At 51.3% G+C, this 11,290-nt stretch overlaps 1 protein-coding gene across 2 annotated transcripts in view; it reads left to right on the top strand.

Moving 5' to 3' along the window:
* Nucleotides 1–11,290, top strand: part of AKAP8 (A-kinase anchoring protein 8) — a 19,391-nt gene that overhangs the window by 1,152 nt on the left and 6,949 nt on the right. The window contains exons 1-9 of one of the 2 annotated variants that reach the window (XM_015560971.1): nucleotides 24–353; nucleotides 1,315–1,353; nucleotides 3,338–3,370; nucleotides 3,880–4,156; nucleotides 4,600–5,098; nucleotides 5,788–5,917; nucleotides 6,166–6,212; nucleotides 7,517–7,550; nucleotides 9,378–9,462. In XM_015560971.1, the coding sequence (XP_015416457.1) occupies nucleotides 344–353; nucleotides 1,315–1,353; nucleotides 3,338–3,370; nucleotides 3,880–4,156; nucleotides 4,600–5,098; nucleotides 5,788–5,917; nucleotides 6,166–6,212; nucleotides 7,517–7,550; nucleotides 9,378–9,462 (1,154 nt within the window). In that variant the 5' untranslated portion in view covers nucleotides 24–343. Of the gene's footprint in view, nucleotides 1–23; nucleotides 354–1,309; nucleotides 1,354–3,337; nucleotides 3,371–3,879; nucleotides 4,157–4,599; nucleotides 5,099–5,787; nucleotides 5,918–6,165; nucleotides 6,213–7,516; nucleotides 7,551–9,377; nucleotides 9,463–11,290 lie in introns of those variants that run through there. The other variant, XM_015560970.1, reaches the window with a different exon arrangement.

Genomic DNA, 11,290 nt, shown 5'->3' with positions numbered 1-11,290 from the left:
AGCGGTTCTGAGGTGCACGGAAGTGTCCAGGGGTCCTCAGCCTGACTGGCTCTCATTGTTATTTGCCTTCCTGCCAGATTTTCCCGCCAGTAATCCTGGATCATACAGGCCCTTGGCTTGGAGAGCCCCCCGCCCTCCCTACCTGCTAAAAACCGCTCAGGCTCAGTCAGATGCTGCAGCTTCCCTGAATCATCCTGTAGCTTTAACACCTGGAGTTACTTCCTAGGACTCACTGAGCCTTGACAGTGCTCCCTGACCGTTTCCAGCTCCGTGGTCTTGGGCCAGTGACTTAGCTTCTCAAGCCTTTACAACAAGCAAAACAGTACCAGTCTCAAGGGGCGTCATGAAGTTCTGTGAGTAGCATGCGCCCCAGAGCGAAGCAGTCCGTGCCCTGCAGTTGGTCACGTGCTGTCAACCGCACCCTACGTTCTCTACACAGCTGTGGAAGCTGCATGGTGCGGGGAGAGGGTGCCTTGGGGAGGGCAAACTTCAGTGTGACTTTGGGTCGGATACCCTCACCGAGCCTTAGCTCCCTGGGCTCTGAACGGCGTTCTGTGAAGCTGGCTAACGTGTGCTCTTTGCCTGTTGGGTGTCAGCACACAGTAGGCCCTCGGCTAGTGGTGTGGGTTGCTCAGGTGAGGGAGATCAGTCACATTCTTGCTTTATAAAGGTGAAGTCATTTGACGGGTGTAAATAGCTGCCTGTGGCCAGCTCTGTGCCACATGCAGGCTCATGGAGATGAAGAGGGGCCAGGCAGATGCTATATGGGGGTCTGGAGGGACAGAGGAACGACCAGAGGGGAGCACAGTCTGATTCTTGGGGCCAGGATGAAGCCCTGGGACTTGAAGGTGCCCCGGAGCATGGGGAGGGTTCAAAGCCATATGGAAGCGAGACCTAGAGTGGCACAGTCGTGTCCAAGCGATGGGCACTTACGGGTGCTTGGTTGGTGCACCAAGGAGGGGAACTTAGCTGAGTCCTAATGATGTGCTTGCTGGTGGCTCTTCCTGTATCATCCTCAGTTGTGGGTTGAGGCTTAGGCCAAGGTTCCTCGGCGAGTGACAGGCAGAGCTGGCTCAAGGCCCCTTCCCCACCCCTCTTCTTTCTGCTTTGACCTCTGGCAGGTGGAGTGTGATGATGCAATCAGCCAGCTGTGAGAGGACTTTAGGGAGGCAGCGTTGTGGTTATGCTGTCCTCTTGTAAGGCTGGCACTGAACTCCTTTAAGGAGATCCCTTTAGGTTCTTCAGAGCCAACTCCAAAGCACCTGTTGCTGGTGTGGCACATAGGATCCTAATTCACAGGTCTTCTGTTCACAGGCTACGGGGCATGGAGTGCTGGACCCACCAACACCCAGGGTAGGTGGAACCTGCTTTGTGGGAGGCATGGGCTCCCGGGACCCCCACTCCAGGCACCAGATTGACAGCTGTTCCTGAGGCTGCACCAGGAGACAGTGGCCTGTAGCCTGGAGAGGCACACAGAGGGTGGGGTGCAGCCCAGGGGCCAGGAAACCTTTCTGTAAAGGGCCAGAGAGTAAATGTTTTGGCTTTGTAGGCTCCATGATCCCTGCAGGACAGAAGATACCATAGACAACTTACAAACAAATGGACATGTCTGTTCCAGTAATACTGACTGAAGGACACTGACGTTCACACACCATATAACTTTTCATGTATCACAATGTAGTCCGTTTCAGCAATCTGTTATTTTAATCTAAGTAAATAGCTGAGTGTATAATCAGAGACTTTTTTTTTTAATCCTCACTGGAAGAGAGAAGAAAGAGAAACATCAATTAGTTGTGTTCCCTGACAGGGAGCGTGGGTGGAACCTGAGACCCTCCAGTGCACAGGCCGACGCTCGAACCACTGACCACACCTCCCAGGGCTATCAGATACTTTTTTAGTTAATGGACTTTATTTCTTTTTTTTTAATATATTTTATTGAGTTTTTACAGAGAGTTAGAAACATCGATCAGGTGCCTCCTGCACACCCCACACTGGGCATATGCCCACAACCAAGGTACATGCCCCTGACCGGAATTGAACCCGGAACCCTTGAGTCCGCAGGCCAACGCTCTATCCACTGAGCCAAACCGGTCAGAGCTGGACTTTATTTCTTAATATATTTTTATTGATTTCAGAGAGGAAAGGAGAGGGAGAAAGATAGAAACACCAATGAGAAAAAAACATCAATGATCGGCTGCCTCCTGCACGCCCCCTACTGGGGATCAAGCCTTCATGTGTCCCAGCTAGGAACTGAACCTGTGACCTCTTGGTTAATAGGTCAGTGCTCAACCAGGGAGCCGTGCCAGCTGGGCTGGACTTTATTTCTTAGTAGTTTTAGATTTATAAGATTAAGCAGGTAGTATGTCGAGTTTCATACACTCAACCTTACCTTCACCTCAACACAGTTATCCCTATTAGCATCTTGCATTAGCAAGATACATTTATTACAGTTAACAAGCCAATGTTGATACACTGTTATTAGCTGTAATCTATAGCTTACATTAATATTTACTCTGTAGTATATAGTTCTATCGGTTTTGACAAGTGTATAAATGATGTGTATCACATCACAAAATATTCTTTTGATTTTTTTTCTTCCTCAACCATTTAAAAATGTGGTTGGCTATACAACAGCTTGCAGTGGGCTAGGTTTGGCCTGGGGCCTGTTGGCTGAACCCTGCTCTGGAGTCCAGATCATGGCACTAAGTGCATTTGACCAAAATGTGCTCTGATTATGAGCTTTTTTGCGGCATCGTCCAGGGATTTGGACGATGGCATCCTTTGTTTTCTGAGCCTGGGATTTGCCCCTGTTACTGCTGGGAGGAGGGTCACTTCTCTGCCCATCACCGAGTGTCCCAGAAAGAGGCCTCCATGTCACTCAGACACATATGTCTTCTTGCTCAGTTGAGTTAGGGACACGATTGTCCACTGTGCGCGCTCCATGTTTTTGGCAGTGCCTGAGCTCTGGCTCCTAGTGAGTGCTGGCACTTTAGAAGCGCTCTGCCTGGGGACGTGGCCATTGGCTTCTTGGCTGGTGGCCCACACTGGATGAGCTGGGGAGGGCTGCAGCGTCCTTTCCATTGCTGTGATGCAGAGACCGGGCTTGCCTAGGGGGGAAGCCCTGATTATGCTTAGCTGAGTGCTATGGAAGAAGTGAGTTTCGTAGTTCCTGGCCTTAGTAGGCAACCACAGTTGCCTCCCAGAGTGCTGCCATGGCACCTGCAACCCTGGCCCGGGGATGGGGAGTGAGGTGACAACTGTCCAATAAAGGGTGTGGGTTGTCTTAGGAGCCTTTGTTCTGCAAGCAAAGCTCTTGTGTGTTCTTGTTTCCTCTCAGGTGCATATGGAACTGGTGTGGCCAGCTGGCAAGGTAGGCCCTTCTGGGGGTCAGTGGGTGGACACGAGGGTCTCTGGTCAGCCATCCAGAGGAGCTGGGATGCAGGGACCCCCATTTCCCTTCCCAACTGTGCTTATATCTCTCCTGAAGGCCTGCATGCCGGGCCTGAGGTGCTGAGGAGGCCTCGCGGGGAACTGGCAGGGGATTGTGGTTGTGTTCTGGGAGCAATATCTCTCTGTTGGATCTGTCAATAGCCCAACTGCCACTCTGGGCTCTCAGCCACCTCTGGCTTTGGATGGGAAGCAAGTCTTAGGATCTGACACTGAAAATCTGCTCAGAATTGAGGTCTCACCTCCACCCTCCTCCTGATGCCCTTAGGAGCTATACAAAGGCAATGTGGTGCTCAGTGTGGGTGATGCAAGCGGCACTTGGTCCCATGACCCTCTTCATTCCCTAATGGCAGTGGTACTCCTCTATAGTGTCCACCCCGGGCTGGCTTTGTGGCGGCTGAGGTCTGACTTGTCTCTTCTTCCCTTTGGCAGGTTATGAAAACTACAATTATTATGGTGCCCAGAACACCAGCGTCACCACAGCAGCAACCTACAGCTACGGCCCAGCCTCCTGGGAAGCCACCAAGGCTGGTGATGGCCTGGGGCCTGGGGGCCCTGCCATACATATGGCTTCTTATGGCCCAGAGCCATGCACTGACAATTCTGACTCGCTCATTGCCAAGATCAACCAACGTCTAGACATGATGTCCAAGGAAGGAGGCAGGGGTGGGAGCAGCACCGGTGGGGAGGGCATGCAGGACCGGGAGAGGTAATTACACACCTGACCCCTTCCCTGGGCATCCAAACATCACGGTTTCGAGGGACAGGGCACCTGCTCTCCCGGGAATGCTCTTCCTCGGTCCCTCCTGAGCATGGGCAGATGAGTTGGGCCTTTGTTGAGATAGAGGCATTGTAATTGGACTTCCTAGTTTCCTCAGTGGCGGGGTTTAGGGCATGGCTGTGGTTAAACTATGCCAGACTCCTGATTTTTGCACCAGGAGCTTAACAGCCGCCCTGTTCTTGTGGCCAATGGCATGTGCCCACATTCATCAGTGTTTGGAGGGGAGTGTTGGTCTATTTCGCCTCCAGGCATTTAGGAGGGGCACGGGTGGTTTGGTTTGCTGTCTTGTTCTGAGTGTAGGGAGGTCAGCTTTGCAGGAGGTGTAGAGATCGAAACCAGAGCATGTAGTCATGGTTGTGCTTTCTTTGCAGTTCCTTCCGCTTCCAGTCATTTGACTCCTACGACTCCAGGCCTTGTCTGCCTGAGCACAATCCCTACCGTCCCAGCTACAGCTACAACTATGACTTTGACCTGGGACCTGACCGCAATGGTGGCTTTGGCAGTCAGTACAGTGACTGTCGGGACCCTGCCCGTGAGCCCCGCTCACTCGATGGCTTCATGCGGGGCCGGGATCAGGGCCGCTTTCAGGACCGAAGCAACGCTGGCACCTTTATGCGCACTGACCCCTTCATGACATCAGCGGCCTCCTCCCAACCACTGTCTGCTCCCTGGACAGAAATGAACTATGTGGGTGGACGGGGCCTGGGAGGCCCCTCTCCCAGCAGGCCCCCACCTTCCCTCTTCTCCCAGTCCATGGCCCCCCAGTCCATGGCCCCCAACTATGGAGTGATGGGCATGCAGGGGGCTGGAGGTTATGACAACTCTGTGCCCTACAGATGTGGCCAGTCACAGACCCGGATGAGGGATCGGGTAAGCCCTTGCAAAGTTCTACCCTGCTTTTCTTTTTAAACAGCTTTATTGAGGTAAAATTTAGAGATTGTGGGATTCACTCATTTTTACGTGTATAATTTGACTTTTAGTAAAAATGTATAGACTTGTGCAACCTTCACCACCATCTAATTTTTGAACATTTCTGTCAACCCAGAAAGAAACTGTTAGCAGTCACTCCATATTTCCTCCCCCAGTCCCTGGCAACCACTAACACCTTTCTGTGCATGGATTTGGATATAACACATGAATACAATGTGTCCTTTTGTGTGTAGCTTTTTACATTCAGCATAACGGTTGTGGGGGGTTAAGCTATGTTGTCTTTCTTTGCCTTCTGAAAAGACCTTGTCCATCTTTGTTCTCTGATCTTATACCCTCTTCATTCTTCATTCCCCTGGGGCAGTGGTCGGCAAACTCATTAGTCAACAGAGCCAAAGACCAACAGTACAACGATTGAAATTTCTTTTGAGAGCCAAATTTTTTAAACTTAAACTGTATAGGTAGGTACATTGTTATTAACTTAATTAGGGCACTTCTAAGGCTTAGGAAGAGCCACACTCAAGGGGCCAAAGAGCCACATGTGGCTCGCGAGCCGCAGTTTGCCGACCACGGCCCTGGTGTATCTTAATGGCCCGGGGAGGTGGTACATCAGGATGTGCTTGTGTCTGTAGCCCAGGTGGAGAGGGTTTGACCGCTGCGGCCCAGATGGCATGGGCAGGAAACGGAAGCAGTTGCAAATCTATGATGAGCCGGATGCCAAACAGGCCCGAGCTGACAGCGAAGGAGATTTTTCCGAAAATGGTATGCCCTGGGGGTGGGATACAGTGAGTTTTCAGTGGGTGTGAGATGAGTTGGTTGCATGCTTAGTGCCTTGCCTGCCTGTCCGTACAGTGGACACGCAGGAACTCAAGGGTGCTGTGTGTCACCCAAACTCCCACCGTCCCCACTGTGGTCAGGATAAGCTTCGTCACTCGACAGTGAGCTTGGGAGGGTGAAAACCGGGCCACTGCTGAGGGGCTAACTTTCCCAATTACTTTTGTGTCTGATAGATGATGGAGCTGGTGACTTCCGGTCAGGAGATGAAGAATTCAGGGGAGTAAGTCCACCTTCACTGGTCCATCTCCTTTGTCTCTAGTGCAGGGTTTCTTCCTTCTTCCTCACAGAGACAGGCACTGCTGCTATGCTAGACTCGCAGCTAGAGTGTTCCACCTGTAACAACCTTGCCTTTCTGAAAAGAATTCCCAGCCCTCCTGCCGAGCTGGTGACTTCCGGTCAGGAGATGAAGAATTCAGGGGAGTAAGTCCACCTTCACTGGTCCATCTCCTTTGTCTCTAGTGCAGGGTTTCTTCCTTCTTCCTCACAGAGACAGGCACTGCTGCTATGCTAGACTCGCAGCTAGAGTGTTCCACCTGTAACAACCTTGCCTTCCTGAAAAGAATTCCCAGCCCTCACAGCTGTTTCTGTGTCGTTACAGTAATGGGCCCAGCTGCACACGTGGTCAGTGCAGTGGCTGTGCAGGTTGAGGCTTCCAAACATGTACTGAAGACTTGCAGCTTCACGCTGGTGCTGAGCTGCATCCGTGTCATTCATTCCTTCCAACCAGTCATGGTAGACAGGTGTTTAAGGTCGGCTCTTAGCATGAGGGGCTGGCGAGTGAACCTTTGCCCCTCACTGTAAATTCTGATCCAATTCTAGGCTAGGGCCCTAGATCTGTGTGTATGAAGGCTTTGTACAGATGCTTCTAATGGTCAAGCCGGTTGGCGGGAGATGGGAGAAGTTGGGTACAATGAGTTTTCAGCTTTTCTGAGGGTCTTGTCCCATGTTTTGCTTCAGTCTTGAGTCTAGGAATCACTGTGTACTTGCTGCTTGGTAATTTAATTGTTGGCTTCATGCCTAAGAAATGGACTCCCTTTCCATTTTCACTTAGATGGTCATTTTTATCCACACCTAATTTTTTACAACCTTTGGTAAATACAAACAGATGGCTGGGAAACTTGGTAAAACCCATTTTCAATAAAGAGCACTGGAAGTAGCATCCTACAAATCAGGGTTTCTTGACATACAGTTTATGAATGGGCTCCTGGCATTCCCATGTGCAGAGCTGTGCAGGTGTACTTTGCCAGAGGCCTTACTTTAGCTTGAGAAAGCTGAAAGAAGGTCAGTGTCTTTAATAAAAAAGCAAAACAGATTAGTCCTCACAGAATCCCAGAAGGCAACCAGTAGTGACAGGACACACTCGGGCTCTGTCCCATAACCCTGGACCTGGTCCTAACACCTTGTGACTAGGTTCCTGGTGGCACAGCAACCACCAGTGGCACACCAGTGGCAGGGGGAGCTAGGCTGGTGTGGAGAGTTGTGGAAACCACCTCACTGCCCAATTTCGTGTGTGTGCTTTTTCAGGAGGACGATTTCTTGGACTCCGGGAGGCAGAGAGGTAGGCATTGCCCATTGTCCCTTTGAACTTTCCTGTGTCTGCCCAGCTGTCCTGCACTCACTGCCCAACACTCAGCTGAGCTGGGTTTCTGAGCAAGCCTGGAGCCTGGATGGAGGGGATGATGGCTCAGGGCAGAAGAGGGGCTGTGATTACGGGGCGAGCTTTGGCCATGGCACTCACCCCAAGACTTTGCTCCATTGTAAATGCAGGCTGTGGAGGGATGGGGCAGCTCACCTGTGGGTGGTGTCTGCAGCCGCTTGAGGGGTCGTGAAGGGAATCTCAGAAATGCGAGAGGAAAAGAAAAGGTGCCCTCCAGCTGTCTTTTCCTTTACCCTGGTCCGTGCAGGTCCCTGTACTGTTCCGGGCTTCGTTATCTCCACAGTTCCTTCGATTGCCTCAGCCTTAATGGTGGGTGGGATTGCTGGCAACTGCAGCATATTGCTGCATGGGACAGAGTTTGGACACCTGCCTGGATTGGGGGCTGAGGGAGGGGGGGAGGCCTGTCAGGTACACCCAGACCCAGATACCCTAGCGGCAGTCATTGCTCACTGCTCAGCAGGCCCCGTCACTTCCAGTGCCAAAGACTTAAGGGTACAAATTTAGTGGCAAAAGCAAAGCCAAATTAAACCTCTTGGGGTGAGGAGGGGGCATGGAGAAGCAGCCTGGGACATGGTGGCCTTGAGCTTACCCAAAAGCCACTTTTCCTATTCCCGTGGGTCTTGTAGCTGGTTTTCCCCAAGAATCACAGGCTGGTTCTGCTCCTGTCAATTCTGAAGGCCCCTGGCTTAGCTGCTTCTTCCCTTATGTGTTCAGGTCTAGCCAACCCTCTGAGGTCTTCTCACTCTGTTTATTTATTGAAGCGATCATGTCTGTAGCATGGGACCACACAACACTGAGCAGCTCGTGCAGCGGGGAAAATGCTAAAGCAAAGGTGACATGTTTATTGCGTGCAGGTCCTGCTACCTACCCTGGATGACTTTGCTCTTAAACAGCAGTAATAGTTTCAGGCAGTGACCTCTTGCCAAAAATCCCACACGCCCTTTTGAGAGGCTTCTGAGCAGCGCACGCCGGTCGCCATCTTCGTGGGACAGTCTCGTGACTGGCATCAGGGGTAGGGGTTACAGTTCAGATGCTTATCCAACCTTTTTTCAGTGTCTGGCCCTGCTCTGAGCCACGGTAACCTGCCCTGGCCTCACGCTGGGACACTGGGCTGGCCCCAGGAGATGGATGGAGGACCGATAGGTCTCTTCCTACTTCTCTTTCTAGGATTGCTTCCCATATAGCCCTGGGAAAGCCCTAGAGTGACAGTTTTCATGAGTGGAAGATACAGTTCGGGCCAGCAAGGACTGACAGACCTGCTGAGGCCCTAGTTCAGAGGAGGCCTACGGGATGGTTGTCCTGGTCCACCTAGAGGTGGGACGGGGAGGTAGAACAGCTTTATTTTCTGAGGCTTCTAGCTGCTGCCTCTTTACCTAGGAAGAACTACGCTCTTAACTGATGTTGGAAACGCAGGCTAGGGAAGACCAGAGATCAGGTGGGCCTCAGTGTGAGTGGGATGGGGGGGCCGTGTCCCTGGCCCATCCCAGCCTTATTAAGCCATGGGGGGTGTGAGGTGTCTCCCCTGGGAACACCCCAGGGTTCTCATCCAAGCTCATATGTGGGCACCTTTGACAGTCCCTGGTGCCTCAGGGTGTCCTGACCCTGCCGTGTGTGGAGGCAGCAGCAGGGCACAGGGCGCAGTGGCCGAGCTGCAGCCCCATCGAGGCCCTGGTGCTTAGCTCCTCTGTGGGCTCTACAGAGGGTCTTGAAGGGATTTCTCTGTTGCAGAGAAGGATGACGAGGATGATGAAGCGAAGAAGAGGAAGGAAAAGCAAAGGAGAAGAGACAGGTTGCGAGACCGAGCAGCTGACAGGTGAGGTGGCAGGTCAGCTGGACCCGGGCACTGTCAAGGCTCTTCTAAGCTCGTCGGTTCCTACCCCGGGACGCAGGCAGAGCCTGGTGTGAGCTGACCAGGTGTCTGCGGGAGGGCCTAGGCAGAGTGGTGGGAGACAGAACTTGAGGAACCATATTCTTGCCAGAGGTCCCTGTGGCCCTCATGTGCCGCCCCAGACGTTCTATTACCCTTTCCCATACCCCTGGGGAGTTTCCTTGTTCCCCGGCCTGTGTCTGTCATCCAAAACTGATCTTCATCAAGCAGAGCTGCTAAGGAGGTGATCTGGTGTGTTGTCCCAATCCAGACTCCAAATCTGGAGTTTGATTTACCAATTATACGTGTATCGATGTTACCTTTTGTGCCGAGCAAGCTCAGCCAAGGGTTCGCAAGCCTGAGTGAGGGCAGTGAAGGGATGAAGAAATGACAAAGAGAATAAGCTGGGTCTAGGTGGATCTTCTTGTGCCTGGCTGAGGCCACAGAGAGAGATCCAGAAGCAAGCTGAGCCTTTATTTTATAGTCAGAGGTAAACAAGGTAGTGGTCACCATGGTTACAATGTTCTTGTGAGTTTCACTTGTTTGGGCAGCACTTGCTGCCCTCCCATAGTCCATTAGCTTCCCAGGAAGGACCTAGGAAGCGTCATAAGGTCAAGCCTAATTATGCTAAGAGGACTGTGCCCTCTAAGCTGGGACTTGTTTGTGGCTTTGCCAACAGGTCAGTCTGAGGCTTAACCCTGTAGCCGTGCCCTACAACCTGTAAATAGAAAAAAACAGCACAAAAACGCAAAGCCCAAAGAATGTTGGTGTGACCACACCGTGGACTTCTCTCCCTGTTCAGTGGTTATGTGGCTGCTGACGAGAAAAGCGAACCACTGGTGGCCATGGGAGCCCTTGGTTGCCAAGGACTTAACCACATGGCTGCTTCTCTGTGCACAGGTTCTCTTAATGACTTGAGGGGGACTCCTTGCTCTTAGGCTCACCGGGGGCGGTGTTTTCCTGTGCAAAGAATACTCACCAAAAGGAGTAACAGAGACAGGAACTGAAATGTAGGAGCTTTCAGGTGTTACAAGAATTCATCAAAACCCTTGTAAAGGCCTAGCATGTTGCGCAGTGGTTAGAACATCGGCCCTTAGACTGGAGGGTCTTGGGCTCGATTCTGGGCAAGACTCCATCCTGGCCCCGGTCGGGGCACGTGTCAGAGGCAACCAGTCGATGTGTCTCTCTCACATTGGTATTTCTGTCTCTATCTCTCCCTTCCCTTCGACTCTCTCTAAAAATAAAAATAGGAAAAATATCCTCAGAGGAGAATTAACAACAAAAAATCCTCGTTAAATAGATGAGTAAATAGGTGATGGCTAGAGTTGATCTATTTACGTGCCACACGAGAACTTAGATGACATTTTTTAAAAAGAATCTTTAAATGCTGCTTTAGTGATGGTTCTAGAGCAATTATCAATTGTTGGAGCAGTTATTACAGAGGAGGTGGAGATACAGCCAGGAAACATATTCCTTTCATTTTTTCTTTTTTTTTTTGATTCTTTTTTTTTTTATGAAATCTTTATTGTTCAGATTATTACATGTGTTCCTCTTTTTTTCCCCCCGTAGCTCCCCTCCACCCAGTTCCCACCCAACCCGCTGCCCTTACCCCCCCCATTGTCCTCATCCATGGGTGCACAATTTTTGTCCAGTCTCTTCCCACACCCCCCCCAGACCCCTTTCTCCCCCTAAGAATAGTGAGTCCATTCCCTTTCTATGTCCCTGATTCTATTATAATCAACAGTTCATTCTGTTCATCAGATTATTTATTAAC

Source organism: Myotis davidii, unplaced genomic scaffold, assembly GCF_000327345.1.
Source record: "Myotis davidii unplaced genomic scaffold, ASM32734v1 scaffold56, whole genome shotgun sequence".
Lineage (NCBI taxonomy): Eukaryota > Metazoa > Chordata > Mammalia > Chiroptera > Vespertilionidae > Myotis > Myotis davidii.
Note: the sequence above shows the minus strand (reverse complement) of the source record. Positions and strands in the feature narration are given on the sequence as shown.